Source organism: Procambarus clarkii, chromosome 38 (assembly GCF_040958095.1).
Source record: "Procambarus clarkii isolate CNS0578487 chromosome 38, FALCON_Pclarkii_2.0, whole genome shotgun sequence".
NCBI classification, from domain to species: domain Eukaryota; kingdom Metazoa; phylum Arthropoda; class Malacostraca; order Decapoda; family Cambaridae; genus Procambarus; species Procambarus clarkii.
In genome coordinates this window covers 41,665,062-41,685,067 of record NC_091187.1, presented here as the reverse complement: position 1 = coordinate 41,685,067, position 20,006 = coordinate 41,665,062, and the positions used below count along the sequence as shown (strand labels likewise).

Genomic DNA, 20,006 nt, shown 5'->3' with positions numbered 1-20,006 from the left:
TTTTCATTTGGGGAGTTCTGTCCACTTGTTTGGCTATTTTTGTTGTTTTAACCAGAATATGGGTTTGTTTTGAGACGCTTACCTTTCAGGGTGCCTGTCCCTGTCGATGGCAGATATAGAATGATCCAAATCACATGTGCATTTCTATAGGCCATTGCTCCTCGTGCCTCTCTGAGAGGGCTTGTGGTCCCCGGTAGGCCTAGAACTCCATCCACACTGAGTGATGCCAAAGGTTAGGGATGTCTTTATCAGCCTCGATAGCTCTGGGGAGTCGAAGGGACTCACTCAGAAAATGGTGTTTCATTACATGCAATGCTGGTTTTTTAACATTTCTAACCAGTTGGATGAATTCTTGTTCTAAACTGAATTCCCCATTTCTAATCCTTTTGTACCAAGCTCTTTTTCTACATATAAGGTTCTTCAGATCCTTTGTTATCCATTTCGGGTCATTAGAATTGGATCTATTCAATTTGTATGGCATACTACGTTCCTGTGCTTTGTTTAGAATTTTTTTAGATAAGTTAAATTTTGAATACACATTGAAATCCCTCTTTACATCACCAATTGCTGGGTTCTCGTCTCGCACCAAGACCAGCCCACTCCCCATGCCCAGGACTTTCCACTCCATTTCACCCAAAAAAATTCTTTGACCATTAAAATCAGCTTTTTGAAAATCTGGCACCTTAACAGAATTTTCTCATATAAATCTATTCCATTCTACGCTAAATCTGATTTCTTATGATCTCTGTTCCCTAGCTCACTCCCTATTTCAATTTCATTAATTTGTGTTTCCCTGTTAACACTAAGTTTAAAATATTATTTTCCCATGTTGGTTCCTTAATGTGATGATTAAGAAAGCAATCATCAATTAATTTTAGAAAATCTTCTGCTTCATTATTCCCCAGTTCTGTTAATCCAGTTTATTCCACTAAAATTATAGTCACTCATGACACAAATACTGCTTGACCTAGATGCTCTAGATATTTCACCCCATAGATGCTTTGCTTCCATCCTGTCTAAGTTTGGTGGATTTTATATAACTCCTATTATAAGATTTTTAGCTTTTTCCTTTAATTCTAACCAAATAGTTTCTGTGTGTAGCTCAGTTTTGATTCCCTCTTTGAGAATACAATTCAAATTTTCCCCAACATATATGGCTACTCCCCCTTCCTCGTCTAATATATCTATCTGTGTGAAATAGTTTAAATACGTTTATTTGATATGCAGCTAATAGTTCTCTATTTTCTACTTTCATCCATGTTTCGGTAAGTGCAATAATATAATTTTTTTGTGTGCAGATGAGCATTTAAATTGTGTATTTTGTTTCTTAGACTCCTACTATTAGTGTAATATACCTTAAGTGTATTGTTATTTTGAGGCGTTTCTCTTTCTCTGTTCATTTTTGCCAATTTGCTTCCCCCACTAACACATACTTTTATTACCTCCTTTCTCCATATCAATTTCTATGCCACTATCCAGTTACAGTTTAAACCCAAACAAATGCCTCCAACCACAGGTTCCAATGAGTTGGCAACAGCAACCACCCCAGCCCTAGATAGATGTACTTCATCGCGAGCATACATGTCATTTCTTCCATTGAAGTGTTCCCAGTTGTCTATGAATGATATTGCATTTAATTTGCAATATTTGTCCAGTTGGCAATTGACACCAAGTGCTCTCATCAACTATTCATTTCCAACTCCCTTTCTTGGAAGAATGCCACATATGACTGGGATTCTTCCCTTGCTCCCAACTAATTCTATGGCTGTCTTAGACCACTGTATCAGTGTCTCATTCCTAACTCGTTCTACAACATTTTCACCGGCACTGATACAAATAATGGGTTTGTTCCCATTTCCAGCCATAATATCATTCATGTTGTTAACAATGAATGAATGAATCACCAACTCCTGCTCTCGAATAGCAAACCCTTAACTTGTTCCCCCCTATTCCTGGCACAAAACGTTCTAGCCAAATACCTCACCTGGGAATCTCCCACAACGAAAATTCACTTAAGTACTCCCATTACTTTGTGAGCATCTTGAGGGACTTGCGCTCCCTTCGTTGTCTTCCCTTTCGAGGGATTAAGACCAACTTAAACTAAGAATACTTGATCTTTCCTCCATTATCACATATGATACATACATTTCCTTCCAATATTCGTAAGAAAGTAAGGACGGGTTTTGTTAGTCTGTAATCTCGGGTACGGCTTACAAGCAGCCCTACTGCAATATGTTACCTAAAAATATTATCCTATACTCCGGGATATATTTATAAAAAATATTGGCCCTTCTGTGGATATGTTAATCTGTCAGTAATATTAACTCTGCTCTAGAATAGCTAATACAAAAAATGTATGTAAATATTATATAATTACTATTAGTAAAAAAAGTACCTGTACTGTAATATTACTTTTTTTCGAGGTGACACTGTACTGTAATAATACATATAGCTTAACCAAATATTCTTTCCACAGGATAACAAGCCAGAGGAATGTTCAGTGTGTTATAACGATTATGATGACAATCAGTTACGGCCTCGCACACTGCCGTGCGGCCACACATTCTGCTCCCAGTGTATTGACAATGCTATCGAGAATGGTCAAATGACCTGCCCCAGCTGCCGGGCCCAGCACGCTGCCACAGCTGCTACTCAGTTCCCAATTAGCTATGCTGTGGAGGCATTTGTTAGGAAACTCAAAAATATCCAGCTAACACAAAAGAAAACTGTACCAGTAAAAAAGAAGTTACATTCCCTGGTGCAGGAGCAGAAGAGCAGCATTAGCAGCCTCATTACTAGCTGTGAAGAGGTACTGTCCCAGCTGGGGGAGTACCGGGGGCAGCTGGGGGACTGGAAGACTCACCACCTCCAGCTCCAGGACAGACTCTATGCTCTGGTAGAGCAGAACAAGTCAGCAATGAAGATCTTGGAACTGGAGGATACCAGTGTGGTGGATATGACAACACAAGGAGAGGAAGGGAAGACTCAGCTGCAGGCCATGTTGGGGAGCCTCGACACAGTCAACACTCCACAGGAAGTTTACACAACCATAGGCACAGCTGATGAGTGCAGCATGAAGGTAGAAGATTGGCTCAAGAAGTGCCAGGAACTCTTCCCAAATGTCAGGACTGTCCACACCTCAGTGAAGGTACGCTGCTGAAGGTCACATTGTTCTCACCCAACTGAGTGTAGTATTGCCTCTATATAAACACTTTTGACATGGAGACACATCAAGATGAGAGTTGACTTTATATATAGGAAACATTTTGCTCTAACACCTGAAACATTTTTATTAATAAAGTCAACTGTCATCTTGGTGTTTCTCTACACTGTGGTCAGTGTAGAGAAACAAAATTACTTATGTTATCAAATTACTTACTCATTCTGATGCTTCATTATAGTCCAGTTACTTTACTCAGCGCCTGATGCCTCATTATAGTCCAGGTTCCACACTAATGTTTGTGTTGGTAATGACAGGTGCACTAGACCATCAGGGAGGCCCTGGAGATGATGACCACAGAGACAGGTGCCACAGCTGACCCCGTACACCTGGGAGACTCAGCCTCCACCATTAATGTTTGTGTTGGTAATGACAGGTGCAGGAGACCATCAGGGAGGCCCTGGAGATGACGACCACAGAGACAGGTGCCACAGCTGACCCCGTACACCTGGGACCCTCAGCCTCCAACATCATGGATAAAGTTCAGGAAATCACTGGACAGATCCCCCAGAAGCACTTAATAGTAAGTTTTTTTATTTTTTCTCATAGATCATATCACAAGATATTGAGTTGCGTTTCGAGGAGAGGAAGTTTGTTCTTAAGTATATCGAGGTTCCCCAAGGTCAACTATAGACTTTCCTTAACATACAATTCACAATAGATGCTTAACTCCTGGATAAAGATTTACTGGTAGGTAAACAGAGGCATCAGATGGAAGGAAACATGTGAACCATTTCTGTGCTGCACGGTTATCTTGAGATGATTTCGGGGCTTAGTGTCCCCGCGGCCCGGTCCTTGACCAGGCCTCCACCCCCAGGAAGCAGCTCATGCCAGCTGACTAACTCCGAGGTAAATATTTACTGCTAGGTATCTGGGGCATCAAGGTAAAAGAAAATCTGCCCGTTGTTTCTCACTGGCACCCAGAATCGAACTTGGCATCACAGGATCACGCGTCCAGTGTTCTGTCCGCTCAGCTACCGGCTCCGAGCCACAGGTTCGGTGATTGAACCCGGGATCCTGGCCCCCCTCACAGAGGCACAGAGAGCGGGTGACACTCCACCAACCTACCGGGAAAGCATCCAGGAAGACAGTGAACCAAAAAAACCACTGCTGGGTTCCAAGAGACTGAAGCCTTGAAACTGCCAACAAACTCCCAAACAATGCCAGCACCAACCTCCAGCCAGTAGAGGGGGGGGCTGGAGCTACAGGTCCAGCACCAACCTCCAGCCAGCAGAGGGGGGCGGGAGCTACAGGTCCAGCACCAACCTCAAGCCAGCAGAGGGGGGCGGAAGCTACAGGTCCAGCACCAACCCCCTGCCAATAGAAGGGGCTGGAGCTACAGGTCCAGCACCAACCCCTTGCCAATAGAAGGGGCTGGAGCTACGGGTCCAGCACCAACCCCTTGCCAATAGAGGGGGCTGGAGCTACAGGGCCACCACCAACCCCTTGCCAGAAGAGGGGGGCTGGAGCTACAGGTCCAGCACCAACCCCCTGCCAGTAGAAGAGGTCTGGAGCTACAGGTCCAGCACCAACCCTCTGCCAGTAGAGGGGGCTGGAGCTACAGGTGCAGCACCAACCCCCTGCCAGTAGAGGGGGGCTGGAGCTACAGGTCCAGCAACAACCCCTTGCCAGTTGAGGGGGGCTGGAGGTCCAGCACCAACCCCCCTGCCAGTAGACAGGGGCTGGAGCTACAGGTCCAGCACCAACTCCCTGCCAGTAGAGGGGGGCTGGAGCTACAGGTCCAGCACCAACTCCCTGCCAGTAGAGGGGGGCTGGAGCTACAGGTCCAGCACCAACCCCCTGCCAGTAGAGGGGGCTGGAGCTACAGGTCCAGCACCAACCCCCTGCCAGTAGAGGGGGGCTGGAGCTACAGGTCCAGCACCAACCCCCTGCCAGTAGAGGGGGGGCTGTTGCTACAGGTCCAGCACCAACCCCCTGCCAGTAGAGGGGGGCTGGAGCTACAGGTCCAGCACCAACCCCCTTCCAGTAGAGGTGGGCTGGAGCTACAGGTCCAGCACCAAGCCCCTGCCAGTAGAAGCGGGCTGGAACTACAGGTCCAGCACCAACCCCCTGCCAGTAGAGGCGAGCTGGAGCTACAGGTCCAGCACCAACCCCCTTCCAGTAGAGGTGGGCTTGAGCTACAGGTCCAGCACCAACCCCCTGCCAGTAGAGGGGGGCTGGAGCTACAGGTCCAGCACCAACCCCCTGCCATTAGAAGTGGGCTGGAGCTACAGTTCCAGCACTAACCCCTGCCAGTAGAGGGGGGCTGGAGCTACAGTTCCAGCACCAACCCCCTGCCATTAGAAGTGGGCTGGAGCTACAGTTCCAGCACTAACCCCTGCCAGTAGAGGGGGGCTGGAGCTACAGGTCCAGCACCAACCCCCAGCCATTAGAAGTGGGCTGGAGCTACAGTTCCAGCACTAACCCCTGCCAGTAGAGGAGGGCTGGAGCTACAGTTCCAGCACCAACCCCTGCCAGTAGAGGGGGGTGGAGCTACAGGTCCAGCACCAACCCCCTGCCAGTAGAAGCGGGCTGGAACTACAGGTCCAGCACCAACCCCCTGCGAGTAGAAGGGGGCTGGAGCTACAGGTCCAGCACCAACCCCCTGCCAGTAGAGGGGGGCTGGAGCTACAGGTCCAGCACCAACCCCCTGCCAGTAGAGGGGGGCTGGAGCTACAGGCCCAGCACCAACCCCCTGCCAGTAGAGGCGAGCTGGAGCTACAGGTCCAGCACCAACCACCCTGCCAGTAGAGGGGGCTGGATCTACAGGTCCAGCACCAATCCCATGCCAGTAGAAGCGGGCTGGAGCTACAGGTCCAGCACCAACCCCCTGCCAGTAGAGGCGAGCTGGAGCTACAGGTCCAACACCATCCACCCTGCCAGCAGTGGGGGGGGGGGGGCTGGAGCTTAGGGTAGAGAGGAGGGAGGACTACCAAAACCTTCCAGAAGTGACACACAATATGGACAATCATTCATATTTGCAAACATTCAAGGTTTAAAGCCAAAGTCAAGGAATAAAGTTAAGTTCATAAATGGCCTCCTATTCGAGTCAAACTCAATATTTGGGGCATTCACGGAAACTCATACAAAAGATTACATGGATGGTGAAATCTGGATTCCAAATTATAATTTATATAGATGTGATACAAAAACTAGGTCAAATGGAGGAGTAGGTCTGTATATTTAAGAAGACCTGGTATGCACAGAACAACCAAACTAAACTAATGAGGTGGTAGAGGTACTTGGAATTAAGGTAGAGAAACTAAACCTAATTATTATTCTAATATATAAACCGCCAGATACAACGGTTGAGGAATTCACAGAGCAGATGCACAAAATAGAGAACATACTTGATAACCTAGCAAACCCAGCTCCAGATATTATCTTCCTTGGAGATTTCAATTTACCGAGTCTAAGACGAAGAATGGTAAACACAAATATCATAGCAGGGAATGACCCGGGAAATAACCAACCACAGGTCAGAGAACTTTTGAGATTCTGTGACAAATTCTCGCTCAATCAACAGATTACAGAACCAACTAGGAACGAAAACACACTAGACTTGTTATTCACAAACAATGATGAACTAATCAGAGACATCACAATCTCAGATACTTCATACTCAGACCATAAGCTCATTGAAGTGCGAACTAGCATAAATAACGGTAGTAGGTCTAAGAGACCCAACAAGCAAGAAGGAATATTCAATCAATTCAATTTAAACAATAGGAGGATTGACTGGGAAAAAATAAATGTAGGCCTTGCAACCATTCAATGGGAGACGGTTTTAAGCGACAAAACTCCCACACAGGGTATGGCTCAACTGACAGCTGAAGCTTACAAGGTCTGCTTGAAGCACGTGCCTATGAGGAGGGGCAGAAAGAGGACCACTCTAGAAAGAGAACGCAGACGACTGTACAGGAGAAGGAAAAAAATAACGGAAATGCTTCGGCAGACACAACTATCACAAGCAAGGAAAACAAACCTAAGCAGGGAGATCGAAGAAATAGAACAAACGGTGAAACGATCATATGAGTCTTAGGAAATGGAATTGGAACAGAAAGCTATACAAGAGATAAGGAAAAATCCAAAATATTTTTTCTCATACACAAAATCAAAATCCAAAACCTCGACCAGTATTGGACCGTTAATTACAAATGAAGGTACGTACACAGAGGACAACAAAGAGATTAGTGAAATTCTAAGGGGCCAGTATGAGGCTATGTTTAGCACACCAATAAACAACATGAAAGTTGATGACCCAGACAGCTTCTTTATGAATGACATTCAAGCTGCAGATAATATAACGGATATTACCACAAACTCGGAAGACTTTGAAAGAGAAATTGACAATATGCCTATGCACTCAGCTCCTGGGCCTGACTCATGGAATTCAATACTCATAAAGAAATGTAAAGTACCAGTAGCGAGAGCACGCAGCGTAATATGGAGAAAGAGCCTGGATACAGGGGAGATACCAGCAGCACTTAAATCTTCAGATATAGCTCCGTTGCACAAGGGGGGGGACGGGAAGGAAAGCCTTGGCAAAAAATTACTGGCCAGTTGCACTAACATCACACATAATAAAAGTGTTTAAAAGAGTGATTAGGAATCAAATTTCTAGTTTTATGGAAAACAATGAATTGCACAATCCAGGACAACATGAATTTAGAGCGGGAAGATCCTGTCTGTCACAGTTACTCAACCACTATTGTCGGAAAATCCGACACCATTTAATAATCATACAGATAATAATTGCTGCTGTATTACCAACAAGTTACCCATAGAAAACGTAACTTGTAGTGGAATTACCGTCTATAGAAAACGGGATATCATCACCACATACTATTATATTCTCCACCTATTATGGTGGGAATTATTCTTAAATACATTAGTCTTTGGACTTTACCATCATAAAACCATCTCATATAAATTAACTTAATTATCAATATTAAAGTAGAGTAAATGTGACCCTTCTATCACTTTCTGTCATGTGGACAATGTAAGCCAGGCGTCAGAGTGAGGAGGAAGGGGCAGCCATTGTTTATACTAGACCAGAGGCTCTCGGGAGCAAATACGGCTCCTGTTAAATTTACTTGGACGTAGTGTTATGGAAACCAAAAGTGTACCATTATCAACACGCTGTCTACAAATCAAGTTAAGTGTTGTTTCCGAAACCCATTATCTATCATTAGTGGCCATTAATGTCATTATATAGGGTGAACCGGTTAGAGCACGTGGTAGCCTCAAACTAAAGGTAATTAAGCCACGTCTTCATGTTCCATGTATAGTGTTTTCTCTGATATAGCTTGTCATATATAGAATCTGGCTTTACAGCTAGCGCCCTTTTGACAGGTCAAGACGAGGAAGCATATGCTTTGTGCATCAGTTACCTGGGTGATGGAAGCTACCTCAAAGAGGATAATTTGGTGTCTACACCCTAGTTATACCTGGTGGACTAAAGCTTGCTGTACAAATATGATAAGGAACCTTTTCAATGTATGTAGTTAATACTGTAGTTTGATTGGCTGCATATATATTCAATTAATATAAACCCCCCCCCCCCCCTAATGTGTAGAGGATCGATTTGTGAGATTGAGATTATTGCAGAAATACAGTCCACTTATCATTATACAAATTGCTATCGAAGTATATAAATTAACGTAAATATAAATTCATATAAATTAAATAAATGTAAATCTCACAGGTCGGTTCCCACAACTATGACAAAAACCAGAAGCTCTAGAAGAAAAGCAAAATGCAGATGTTGTATACTGCTGTATACGTTGTATGATGTTTATACAGATGTTGTAAAGGGGTACTTTGATGTTGTACTTTGCAAAGGGGTTCAACAAATGTGACCATGGGGTGATAGCTCACAAAATGAGGTCAATGGGAATAACTGGAAAAGTAGGACGCTGGATACTCAATTTCCTGTTGAACAGAACACAAAGAGTAACAGTCAATCAGATAAAATCGAGTCCAAGCGATGTTAAAAGCTCTGTACCTCAAGGTACAGTCCTTGCACCGCTACTGTTCCTTATTCTCATATCTGATATAGACAAAAATACAAGTCACAACTTCGAGTCGTCCTTTGCAGATGACACAAAAATCAGCATGAAACTTACCTCTGCTGAAGACATTGAAAAAATACAAGCAGATGTCAACAAAGTTTTTCGATTGGGCAGCAGAACATGTTGTTTAACAGTGATAAATTTCAGGTACTCAGGTTCGGCAAAAATGAGGATCTGAAACATAATACAGGGTACAAAACACAATCGAATCTTCCTATAGTAGAAAAACAGCATGTCAAGGATTTGGGAATAACGATGTCCAACGATCTAACGTTTAGGGAGCATAACCAAGCAAGCAAGGCGTCAGTCAGAAAAATGATCGGATGGATTACGAGAACTTTCAAATCCAGGGATCCCATCACAATGGTTGTACTCTTCAAGTCACTTGTGTTCTCCCGTCTCGAGTACTGCTCAGTACTCACTTCCTCCTTCAGAGCAGGAGAGATTGCTGAAATAGAGGGAATACAGAGAACATATAAGGCACACATAGACGACATAAAACACCTAAATTATTGGGATCGTCTCAAAGCTCTCCAAATGTACTCTCTAGAAAGGAGACGAGAGAGATACCACATAATATACACATGGAAAATACTGGAGGGTCAGGTCCCAAATCTACACAGTAAAATAACAACGTACTGGAGTGAACAATATTGAAGAAAATGCAAGATTAAACCAGTGAAGAGCAGAGGTGCCATAGGCACAATCAGAGAGCACTGAATAAACATCAGAGGTCCGCGGTTGTTCAACGTCCTCCCAGCGACTATAAGAAATATTGCCGGAACAACCATGGACATCTTCAAGAGAAAATTGGACTGTTTTCTAAGAGAAGTTCCGGATCAGCCGGGCTGTGGTGGGTATGTGGCCCTGTGGACCGCTCCAAGCAACAGCCTGGTGGACCAAACTCTCACAAGTCGAGCCTGGCCTCGGGCCGGGCTTGGGGAGTAGAAGAACTCGCAGAACCCCATCAACCAGGAACAGGTCTGGCACCAACCCCCTGCCAGTAGAGGAGGGCTGGAGCTACAGGTCCAGCACCAACCCCTTTGCCAGTAGAGGGGGGCTGGATCTACAGGTCCCGCACCAACCCCCAGCCAGTAGAGGAAAGCTGAAGCTACAGGTCCAGCACCAACCCCCTGCCAGTAGAGGAGGGCTGGAGCTACAGGTCCAGCACCATCCACCCTGCCAGTAGAGGGGGTGCTGGAGCTACAGGTCCAGCACCATCCCCCTGCCAGTAGAGGTGGGCTGGAGCTACAGGTCCAGCACCATCCCCCTGCCAGTAGAGGTGGGCTGGAGCTACAGGTCCAGCACCAACCCCCTGCCAGTAGAGGTGGGCTTGAGCTGCAGGTCCAGAACCATCCCCCTGCCAGTAGAGGGGGGCTGGAGCTACAGGTCCAGCACCAACTCCCTGCCAATAGAGGGAGGGGGGGGGGGCTGGAGCTACATATCCAGCACCAACCCCCTGCCAGTAGAGGTGGGCTTGAGCTACAGGTCCAGAACCAACCCCCTGCCAGTAGAGACAGAGGGGCTGGAGCTTCAGGTCCAGAACCAACTCCCTACCAGTAGAGGTGGGCTGAGCAACAGGTCCAGCACCAACCCCCTGCCAGTAGAGGGGGGGGGAGGGTGGAGCTACAGGTCCAATACTAATCCCCTGCTAGTAGAGGCGGGCTGGAGCTACAGGTTCAGGACAAACCCCTTGCCAGAAGGGAGTGGCTGGAACTACAGGTCCTGAATCAACCCCCTGCCAGGAGAGGGGGGCTGGAGCTAAAGGTCCAGCACCAACCCCCTGCCAGGAGAGGGGGGGGGCTGGAGCTACAGGTCCGGCACCAACCCCCTGCCAGTAGAGGGGGGGCTGGAGCTACAGGTCCAGCACCAACCCCCTGCCAGGAGAGGGAGGGGTGGCTACAGGTCCAGCACCAACCCCCTGCCAGTAGAGGGGGGGCTGGAGCTACAGGTCCAGCACCAACCCCCTGCCATTAGAAAGGGACTGGGGTTACAGGTCCAGCACCAACCCCCTGCCAGGAGAGGGGGGGTGGCTACAGGTCCAGCACCAACCCCCTGCCAGTAGAGGGGGGGCTGGAGCTACAGGTCCAGCACCAACCCCCTGCCAGGAGAGGGGGGCTGGAGCTACAGGTGCAGCACCAACCCACTGCCATTAGAGGAAGGGCTGAAGCTACTGGTCCAGCGCCATCCCCCTGCCAGTAGAGGTGGGCTGGAGCTACAGGTCCAGCACCAACCCACTGCCATTAGAAGCGGGCTGGGGCTACAGGTCCAACTCCAACCCCCTGCCAGTATAGGAGGGGCTGAAGCTACTGGTCCAGCGCCAACCCCCTGCCAGTAGAGGTGGGCTGGAGCTACAGGTCCAGAACCAAACCCCTGCCAGTAGAGGGGGACTGGAGCTACAGGTCCAGCACCAACCCCCTGCCAGTAGAGGTGGGCTGGAGCTACAGGTCCATCACGCATCCCCTGCCAGTAGAGGTGGGGCTGGTGCTACAGGTCCTGCATCAACCCCCTGCCAGTAGAGGGGGGCTGGAGCTACAGGTCCAACATCAACCCCCTGCAAGTAGAGAGGGGCTGGAGCTTCAAAGGCCAGCACCAACCCCCTGCCAGTCGAGGAGGGCTGGAGCTACAGGTCCAGCACCAACCCCCTGCCAGTTTCAGGAGGGGGCTGGAGCTACTGGTCAAGGACCTACCCCCTGCCAATAAAGAAGAGGGTGCAGCTACAGGTCCTGTATCAACCCCCTGCCAGTAGAGGGAGCCTTGAGCTACAGGTCCAGCACCATCCTCCTGCCAGTAGAGGGGCGCTGGAACTAATGGTCCAGCACTAAACCCCTGCCAGTAGAGAGTTGCTGGAACTACAGGTCCAGCACCAACCCCCTGACAATAGAGGGGGACTGGAGCTACAGGTCCAGCACCAACCCCATGCCAGTAGAGGGGGGGGGGCTGGAGCTACAGGTCCAGCACCAACCCCCTGCCAGTAGAGGGGGGTCTGGAACTACTGGTCCAGCACCAACCCCCTGCCAGTAGAAGGGGGGCTGGAGCTACAGATCCAGCTCCAACCCCAAGCCAGTAGAGGGGGAGGGCCCTGGAGCTACAGATCCAGCACCAACCCCTTGCCAGTAGAGGGTGCCTGGAGCTACAGGTCCAGCACCAACCCACTGCCATTAGAGGAAGGGCTGAAGCTACTGGTCCAACGTCAACCCCTTGCCAGTAGAGGTGGGCTGGAGCTACAGGTCCAGCACCAACCCACTGCCATTAGAGGAAGGGCTGAAGCTACTGGTCCAGCGCCAACCCCCTGCCAGTAGAGGTGGGCTGGAGCTACAGGTCCAGCACCAACCCACTGCCATTAGAAGGGGGCTGGGGCTACAGGTCCAACTCTAACCCCCTGCCAGTAGAGGAGGGGCTGAAGCTACTGGTCCAGCGCCAACCCCCTGCCAGTAGAGGTGTGCTGGAGCTACAGGTCCATCACGCATCCCCTGCCAGTAGAGGTGGGGCTGGTGCTACAGGTCCAGCACCAACCCCCTGCCAGTAGAAGGGAGCTGGAACTACGGGTACAGCACCAACCCCTGCCAGTACAGGGGAACTGGAGCTACAGGTCCAGCAGCAACCCCCGCCCAGTAGAGGGAGGCTGCAGCTACAGGTCCAGCACCAATCCCCCTGCCAGTAGAGGGGGGGGGGGCTTGAGCTATTGGTCTAGCACCAACCCATTGCTAGTAGATAGGGGATGGAGCTACAGGTTCAGCACCAACCCCTTGCCCGTAGAGGGGGGATGGAGCTACAGGTTCAGCACCAACCCCTTGCCAGTAGAAGACGACTGGAGCTACTGGTCCAGCACCAACCCCCTGCCAGTAGAGGGGGGCTGAACCTACAGTTCCAGCATCAACCCCCTGCCAGTAAAGGGGGGCTGGAGCTACAGGTCCAGCACCAACCCCCTGCCAGTTTCAGGAGGGGGCTGGAGCTACTGGTCAAGGACCTACCCCCTGCCAATAAAGAAGAGGGTGCAGCTACAGGTCCTGTATCAACCCCCTGCCAGTAGAGGGGGCCTTGAGCTACAGGTCCAGCACCATCCTCCTGCCAGTAGAGGGGCGCTGGAACTAATGGTCCAGCACTAAACCCCTGCCAGTAGAGAGGGGCTGGAACTACAGGTCCAGCACCAACCCCCTGACAATAGAGGGGGGCTGGAGCTACAGGTCCAGCACCAACCCCATGCCAGTAGAGGGGGGGGGCTGGAGCTACAGGTCCAGCACCAACCCCCTGCCAGTAGAGGGGGGTCTGGAACTACTGGTCCAGCACCAACCCCCTGCCAGTAGAAGGGGGGCTGGAGCTACAGATCCAGCTCCAACCCCAAGCCAGTAGAGGGGGAGGGCCCTGGAGCTACAGATCCAGCACCAACCCTTTGCCAGTAGAGGGTGCCTGGAGCTACAGGTCCAGCACCAACCCACTGCCATTAGAGGAAGGGCTGAAGCTACTGGTCCAGCGCCAACCCCCTGCCAGTAGAGGTGGGCTGGAGCTACAGGTCCAGCACCAACCCACTGCCATTAGAAGGGGGCTGGGGCTACAGGTCCAACTCCAACCCCCTGCCAGTAGAGGAGGGGCTGAAGCTACTGGTCCAGCGCCAACCCCCTGCCAGTAGAGGTGGGCTGGAGCTACAGGTCCATCACGCATCCCCTGCCAGTAGAGGTGGCCTGAAGCTACAGGTCCAGCATCAACCCCCTGGCAGTACAGGGGGACTGGAGCTACAGGTCCAGCAGCAACCCCCGCCCAGTAGAGGGAGGCTGCAGCTACAGGTCCAGCACCAATCCTCTGCCATTAGAGGGGGGGGGGCTTGAGCTATTGGTCTAGCACCAACCCCCTGCCAGTAGAGAGGGGCTGGAGGTACAGGTCGCGCACCCTGCCCCCCCCCCCTTGCCATTAGAGGGGGCTGGACCTACAGGTCCAACACCAACTCCTTGCCAGTAGAAGGGGGCTGGAGCTACAGGTCCAGCACCAACCCCCTGCCAGTAAAGGGGGGCTGGAGCTACAGGTCCAACACCAACCCCCTGCCAGTAGAGGGGGGATGGAGCTACAGGTCCAGCACCAACCCCTTGCCCGTAGAGGGGGGATGGAGCTACAGGTTCAGCACCAACCCCTTGCCAGTAGAAGACGGCTGGATCTACAGGTCCAGCACCAACCCCCTGCCAGTAGAGGGGGGCTGAAGCTACAGTTCCAGCATCAACCCCCTGCCAGTAAAGGGGGGCTGGAGCTACATGTCCAGCAGCAACCCCCTGCCAGTAGAGTGGGGGTTGGAACTACATTTCCTGCACCAACCCCCCCTCCCCTGCCAGTAGAGGGGGGCTGGAGATACAAGTCCAGGACCAACCCCCTGCCAGTAGAGGTGGGCTGTAGCTACAGGTCCAGCACCAACCCCCTGCAATTAGAAGGGGGCTGGGGCTACAGGTCCAGCACCATCTCCCTGACAGTAGAGTCGGGCTTGAGCTACAGGTCCAGCGCCAACCCCTTGCTAGTAGAGGGGGACAGGAGCTACAGGTCCAGCACAAATCCCCTGCCAGTAGAGGGGGGCAGGAGCTACAGGTACAGAACCAACCCTCTTCCAGTAAAGGTGGGCATGAGCTACAGGTCCAGCACCAACCCCCTGCCAGTAGAGGGGGGGTCTTGAGATATTGGTCTAGCACCACCCCCCTGCCAGTAGAGGGTGGCTGGAGCTTCAGGCGCCAGCACCAACCCCCCTGCCATTAGAGAGGCGCTGGAGCTACAGGTCCAGCATCAACCCCCTGCCATTAGAGAGGCGCTGGAGCTACAGGTCCAGCATCAACCCCCTGCCAGTAGAGGGGGGCTGGAGCTACAGGTCCTGCACCAACCCCCTGCTAGTAGAGGGGTGCTGGAGCTACACGTCCAGCACCAACTCCCTGCCAGTAGAAGGGGGCTGGAGCTACAGGTCCAGCACCAACCCCATGCAAGTAGAGGGGGGTTGGAGCTACAGGTCCAACATCAACCCCCTGCAAGTAGAGAGGGGCTGGAGCTTCAGAGGCCAGCACCAATTCCCTGCCAGTAGAGGGGGGCTGGAGCTACAGGTCCAGCACCAACCCCCTGCCAGTTTCAGGAGGGGGCTGGAGCTACTGGTCAAGGACCTACCCCCTGCCAGTAGAGGGGGGCTGGAGCTACAGGTCCTGCATCAACCCCCTGCCAGTAGAGGGGGGCTGGAGCTACAGGTCCAGCACTAACCCCCTGCTAGTATAGGGGGGCTGGAGCTACAGGTCCAGCACTAACCCCCTGCCAGTAGACGTGGGCAGGAGCTACAGGTACAGAACGAACCCTCTTCCAGTAAAGGTGGGCATGAGCTACAGATCCAGCACCAACCCCCTGCCAGTAGAGGCGAGATGGAGCTACAGGTCCAGCACCCCCCCCCCCCCCTTGCCATTAGAGGGGGCTGGAGCTTCAGGTCCAGCACCATCCCCCCTGCCAGAGAAGGGGGCTGGAGTAACAGGTCCAGCACCAACCCCCTGCCAGTAGAGGGGGGCTGGAGCTACTGGCCTACCACCAACCCCCTGCCAGTAGAGGAGCGCTGGAGCTACAGGTCCAGCACCATCCGTCTGCCAGTAGAGGGGGCCTTGAGCTACAGGTCCAGCACCATCCTCCTGCCAGTAGAGGGTGGTGGAACTACAGGTCCAGCACCAACCCCCTGCCAATAGAGGGGGGCTGGAGCTACAGGTCCAGCACCAACCCCATGCCAGTAGAGGGGGGGGGGGGCTGGAGCTACAGGTCCAGCACCAACCCCCTGCCAATAGAGGGGGGTCTGGAACTACTAGTCCAGCAACAACCCCCTGCCAGTAGAAGGGGGGCTGGAGCTACAGATCCAGCTCCAACCCCAAGCCAGTAGAGGGGGGGGGGGGCCTGGAGCTACAGGTCCAGCACCAACTCCTTGCCAGTAGAGAGGGGCTGGAGCTTCAGGGCAAGCACCAACCCCTGCCATGGGGGGGGGGGCTGGAGCTACAGGCCTACCACCAACCCCCTGCCAGTAGAGGAGCGCTGGAGCTACAGGTCCAGCACCATCCTCCTGCCAGTAGAGGGGGCTGGAGCTACAGGTCCAGCACCAACCCCCCTGTCAGTAGAGGTGGGCTGGAGCTAAAGGTCCAGCACCAACCCCCTGCCAGTAGAGGGAGGCTATAGCTACAGATCCAGCACCAACCCCCTGCCAGTAGAGGGGGGCTGAAGATACAGGTCCAGGACCAACCCCCTGCCAGTAGAGAGGGGCTATAGCTACAGATCCAGCACCAACCCCCTGCCAGTAGAGGGGGGCTGGAGATACAGGTCCAGGACCAACCCCCTGCTAGTAGAGTGGGGCTGGTTACCTTGAGGTGCTTCCGGGGCTTAGTGTCCCCGCGGCCCGGTCGTCGACCAGGCCTCCTGGTTGCTGGACTGATCAACCAGGCTGTTAGACGCGGCTGCTCGCAGCCTGACGTATGAGTCACAGCCTGGTTGATCAGGTATCCTTTGGAGGTGCTTATCCAGTTCTCTCTTGAACACTGTGAGGGGTCGGCCAGTTATGCCCCTTATGTGTAGTGGAAGCATATTGAACAGTCTCGGGCCTCTGATGTTGATAGAGTTCTCTCTCAGAGTACCTGTTGCACCTCTGCTTTTCAACGGGGATATTCTGCACATCCTGCCATGCCTCCTGGTCTCATGTGATGTTATTTCTGTGTGCAGGTTTGGGACCAGCCCCTCAATTATTTTCCACGTGTAAATTATTATGTATCTCTCCCGCCTGCGCTCAAGGGAGTACAGATTTAGGCTCTTTAATCGGTCCCAGTAATTTAGATGTTTTACTGAGTGGATTCTAGCAGTAAAGGATCTCTGCACGCTCTCCAGGTCAGCAACTTCTCCAGCTTTGAAAGGGGCTGTCATTGTGCAGCAGTACTCCACTCTAGAGAGCACAAGCGTTTTGAAAAGTATCATCATCGGTATAGCATCTCTAGTGTGGAAAGTTCTTGTTATCCAACCTGTCATTTTTCTTGCAGTTGTGACGGCTACTTTATTGTGTTCTTTAAAGGTAAGGTCTTCCGACATGAGTACACCCAGATCCTTTACATTGCCTTTTCGTTCTATGTTATGATTTGCCTGAGTTTTGTACGCGGTTTCTGTTTTTATATTTTCAATTTTTCCGTAGCGCATGAGCTGGAACTTATCCTCGTTAAACACCATACTATTTTCTGTAGCCCATAGAAAGACCTGATTTACATCTGATTGGAGGTTTGCCGTGTCCTCTATGTTGCCAACTCTCATGAAAATCCTAGTGTCATCTGCAAAGAATGATACAGTGCTATAGGTAGCACTGTAGCTACAGATCCAGCACCAACCCCCTGCCAGTAGAGGGGGGCTGGAGCTACAGGTCCAGCACCCACCCCCTGCCAGTAGAGGGGGGGCTGGAGCTACAGGTCCAGCACCAACCCCCTGCCAGTAGAAGCGAGCTGGAGCTACAGGTCCAACACCAACCCCACCCCCTTGCCATTAGAGGGGGCTGGAGCTCCAGGTCCAGCACCAACCCCCTGCCAGTAGAAGGGGGCTGGAGCTACAGGTCCAGCACCAACCCCCTGCCAGTAGAAGGGGGCTGGAGCTACAGGTCCAGCACCAACCCCCTGCCAGTAGAGGGGGGGGGGGCTGGAGCTACAGGTCTACCACCAACCCCCTGCCAGTAGAGGGGGGGGGGGCTGAAGCTACCGGTCCAACATCAACCTCTCTGCCAGTAGAGGGGTGGCTGGAGCTACAGGTCCAGCACCAACCCCCTACCAGTAGAGGGGGCTGGAGCTACAGGTCCAGCACCAACCCCCTGCCAGTAGAGCTAGGGGGGGGGGGGGCTGCAGCTACAGGTCCAACTCCAACCCTTTGCCAGTAGAGGGGGGCTGGAGCTACAGGTCCAACACTAACCCCCTGCCAGTAGAGGGAGGGGGGGCTGGAGCTACAGGTCCAGCACCAACCCCCTGCCAGTAGAGGGGGCCTTGAGCTACAGGTCCAGCACCAACCCCCTGCTAGTGGAGGGGGACTGGAGCTACAGGTCCAGCAACAACCCTTTGCCAGTAGGTGCTTTCCTTGACTGGCTTCAGTTTATGTGTAGTGTAATGTGCTGATTGTGATGAATGTGGTAGGTGTGGTTGACTGATAATGGGGCTGACACTGACCACAGGTGATAATGGGGCTGACACTGACCACAGGTGATAATGGGGCTGACACAGACCACAGGTGATAATGGGGCTGATACTGACCACAGGTGATAATGGGGCTGACACTGCCCACAGGTGATAATGGGGCTGACACTGACCACAGGTGATAATGGGGCTGACACTGACCACAGGTGATAATGGGGCTGACACAGACCACAGGTGATAATGGGGCTGACACTGACCACAGGTGATAATGGGGCTGACGCTGACCACAGGTGATAATGGGGCTGACGCTGACCACAGGTGATAATGGGGCTGACACTGACCACAGGTGATAATGGGGCTGACACTGACCACAGGTGATAATAGGGCTGACACTGACCACAGGTGATAATGGGGCTGACACTGACAACAGATGATAATGGGGCTGACACTGACCACAGGTGATAATGGGGCTGACGCTGACCACAGGTAATAATGGGGCTGACACTGACCACAGGTGATAATGGGGCTGACACTGTCCACAGGTGATAATGGGGCTGGCACTGTCCACAGGTGATAATGGGGCTGACACTGACCACAGGTGATAATGGGGCTGACGCTGACCACAGGTGATAATGGGACTGACACTGACCACAGGTGATAATGGGGTTGACACTGTCCACAGGTGATAATGGGGCTGACACTGTCCACAGGTTGGGGACCTCCGCAGGATGAGGGAGCCCGTCAAGAGGCTGGTGGAGGCTGGCCGGGTGTTGGCCGTCCAGAAAGACCAAGATGGCCGCCGCTCCGCCAGGATAACTCTACAAGACGGACAGCTGTACCTCCACTCACTCCTGCGTCAGCCCACGCCCGCCCACGCCTACACCCTCCAGGTTACTTTATTACACCCACTTCACTTATTGACATTACAGACTTATTGAGTTTTTATAATTTATATGATGACATTTTGTTATACAGTTATCAGCATGATTTATTTTATTTCCTGCAGGAGAGTGAGGTTGTGGGCGTGCTGGACCCCTCCTGCACCCTGGCGTTCCTTGACCTCGGGTGGGCGGGGTCAACAAGAGGGCGGGTCACCATCCGGCTGACCCCTGACACTCCGCTGGCCAGACAGTTTGTGTTGTTGTGTACGGGCCAGCGGGGCCACACCTACCGCAACACTAAACTGTTGTGGGTGGGGAACAAGGGTCAGCCGTGGGAGTGGGTGTTGGGCGGAGACTACGAGAGTAATGATGGTGAAGGAGGAGCCCAACTGCTGCGTGACCTCCAGGGGCAGTACCGGGAGTCAGGCCGGGCAGGAGCTGTGTGGTCCTGGTATAGGCTGGGGGGTCCCAGGTGTGCCCAGTTCACCATCACCACCAGGGACCTCCAGGGTGGTGTCCAGTGGCCACGTGTCTTCGGTGATGTGGTGAGCGGCTTGGATGTGGTGAGGGCAGCAGTCAACCACAGTGACATCACGGAGGTGACTGTGGTGGACTGTGGTGTTGTGCTGCCACTCTAGTTCACTGTACCATCACCATCACTACTGTGGTGTTGTGCTGCCACTCTAGTTCACTG

General features: G+C 51.9%; 1 protein-coding gene across 1 annotated transcript in view; it reads left to right on the top strand.

The window, feature by feature from the left end:
- LOC138372347 (tripartite motif-containing protein 59-like) overlaps positions 1-19,418 on the top strand; it is a 52,455-nt gene extending 33,037 nt beyond the window's left edge. Inside the window, exons 3-6 of the mRNA XM_069337628.1 lie at positions 2,477-3,148; positions 3,597-3,743; positions 19,142-19,321; positions 19,407-19,418. Coding sequence (XP_069193729.1) covers positions 2,477-3,148; positions 3,597-3,743; positions 19,142-19,321; positions 19,407-19,418 — 1,011 coding nt within the window. The remainder of the gene's footprint in view (positions 1-2,476; positions 3,149-3,596; positions 3,744-19,141; positions 19,322-19,406) is intronic.
- The last annotated feature ends 588 nt before the right edge of the window (positions 19,419-20,006 follow it).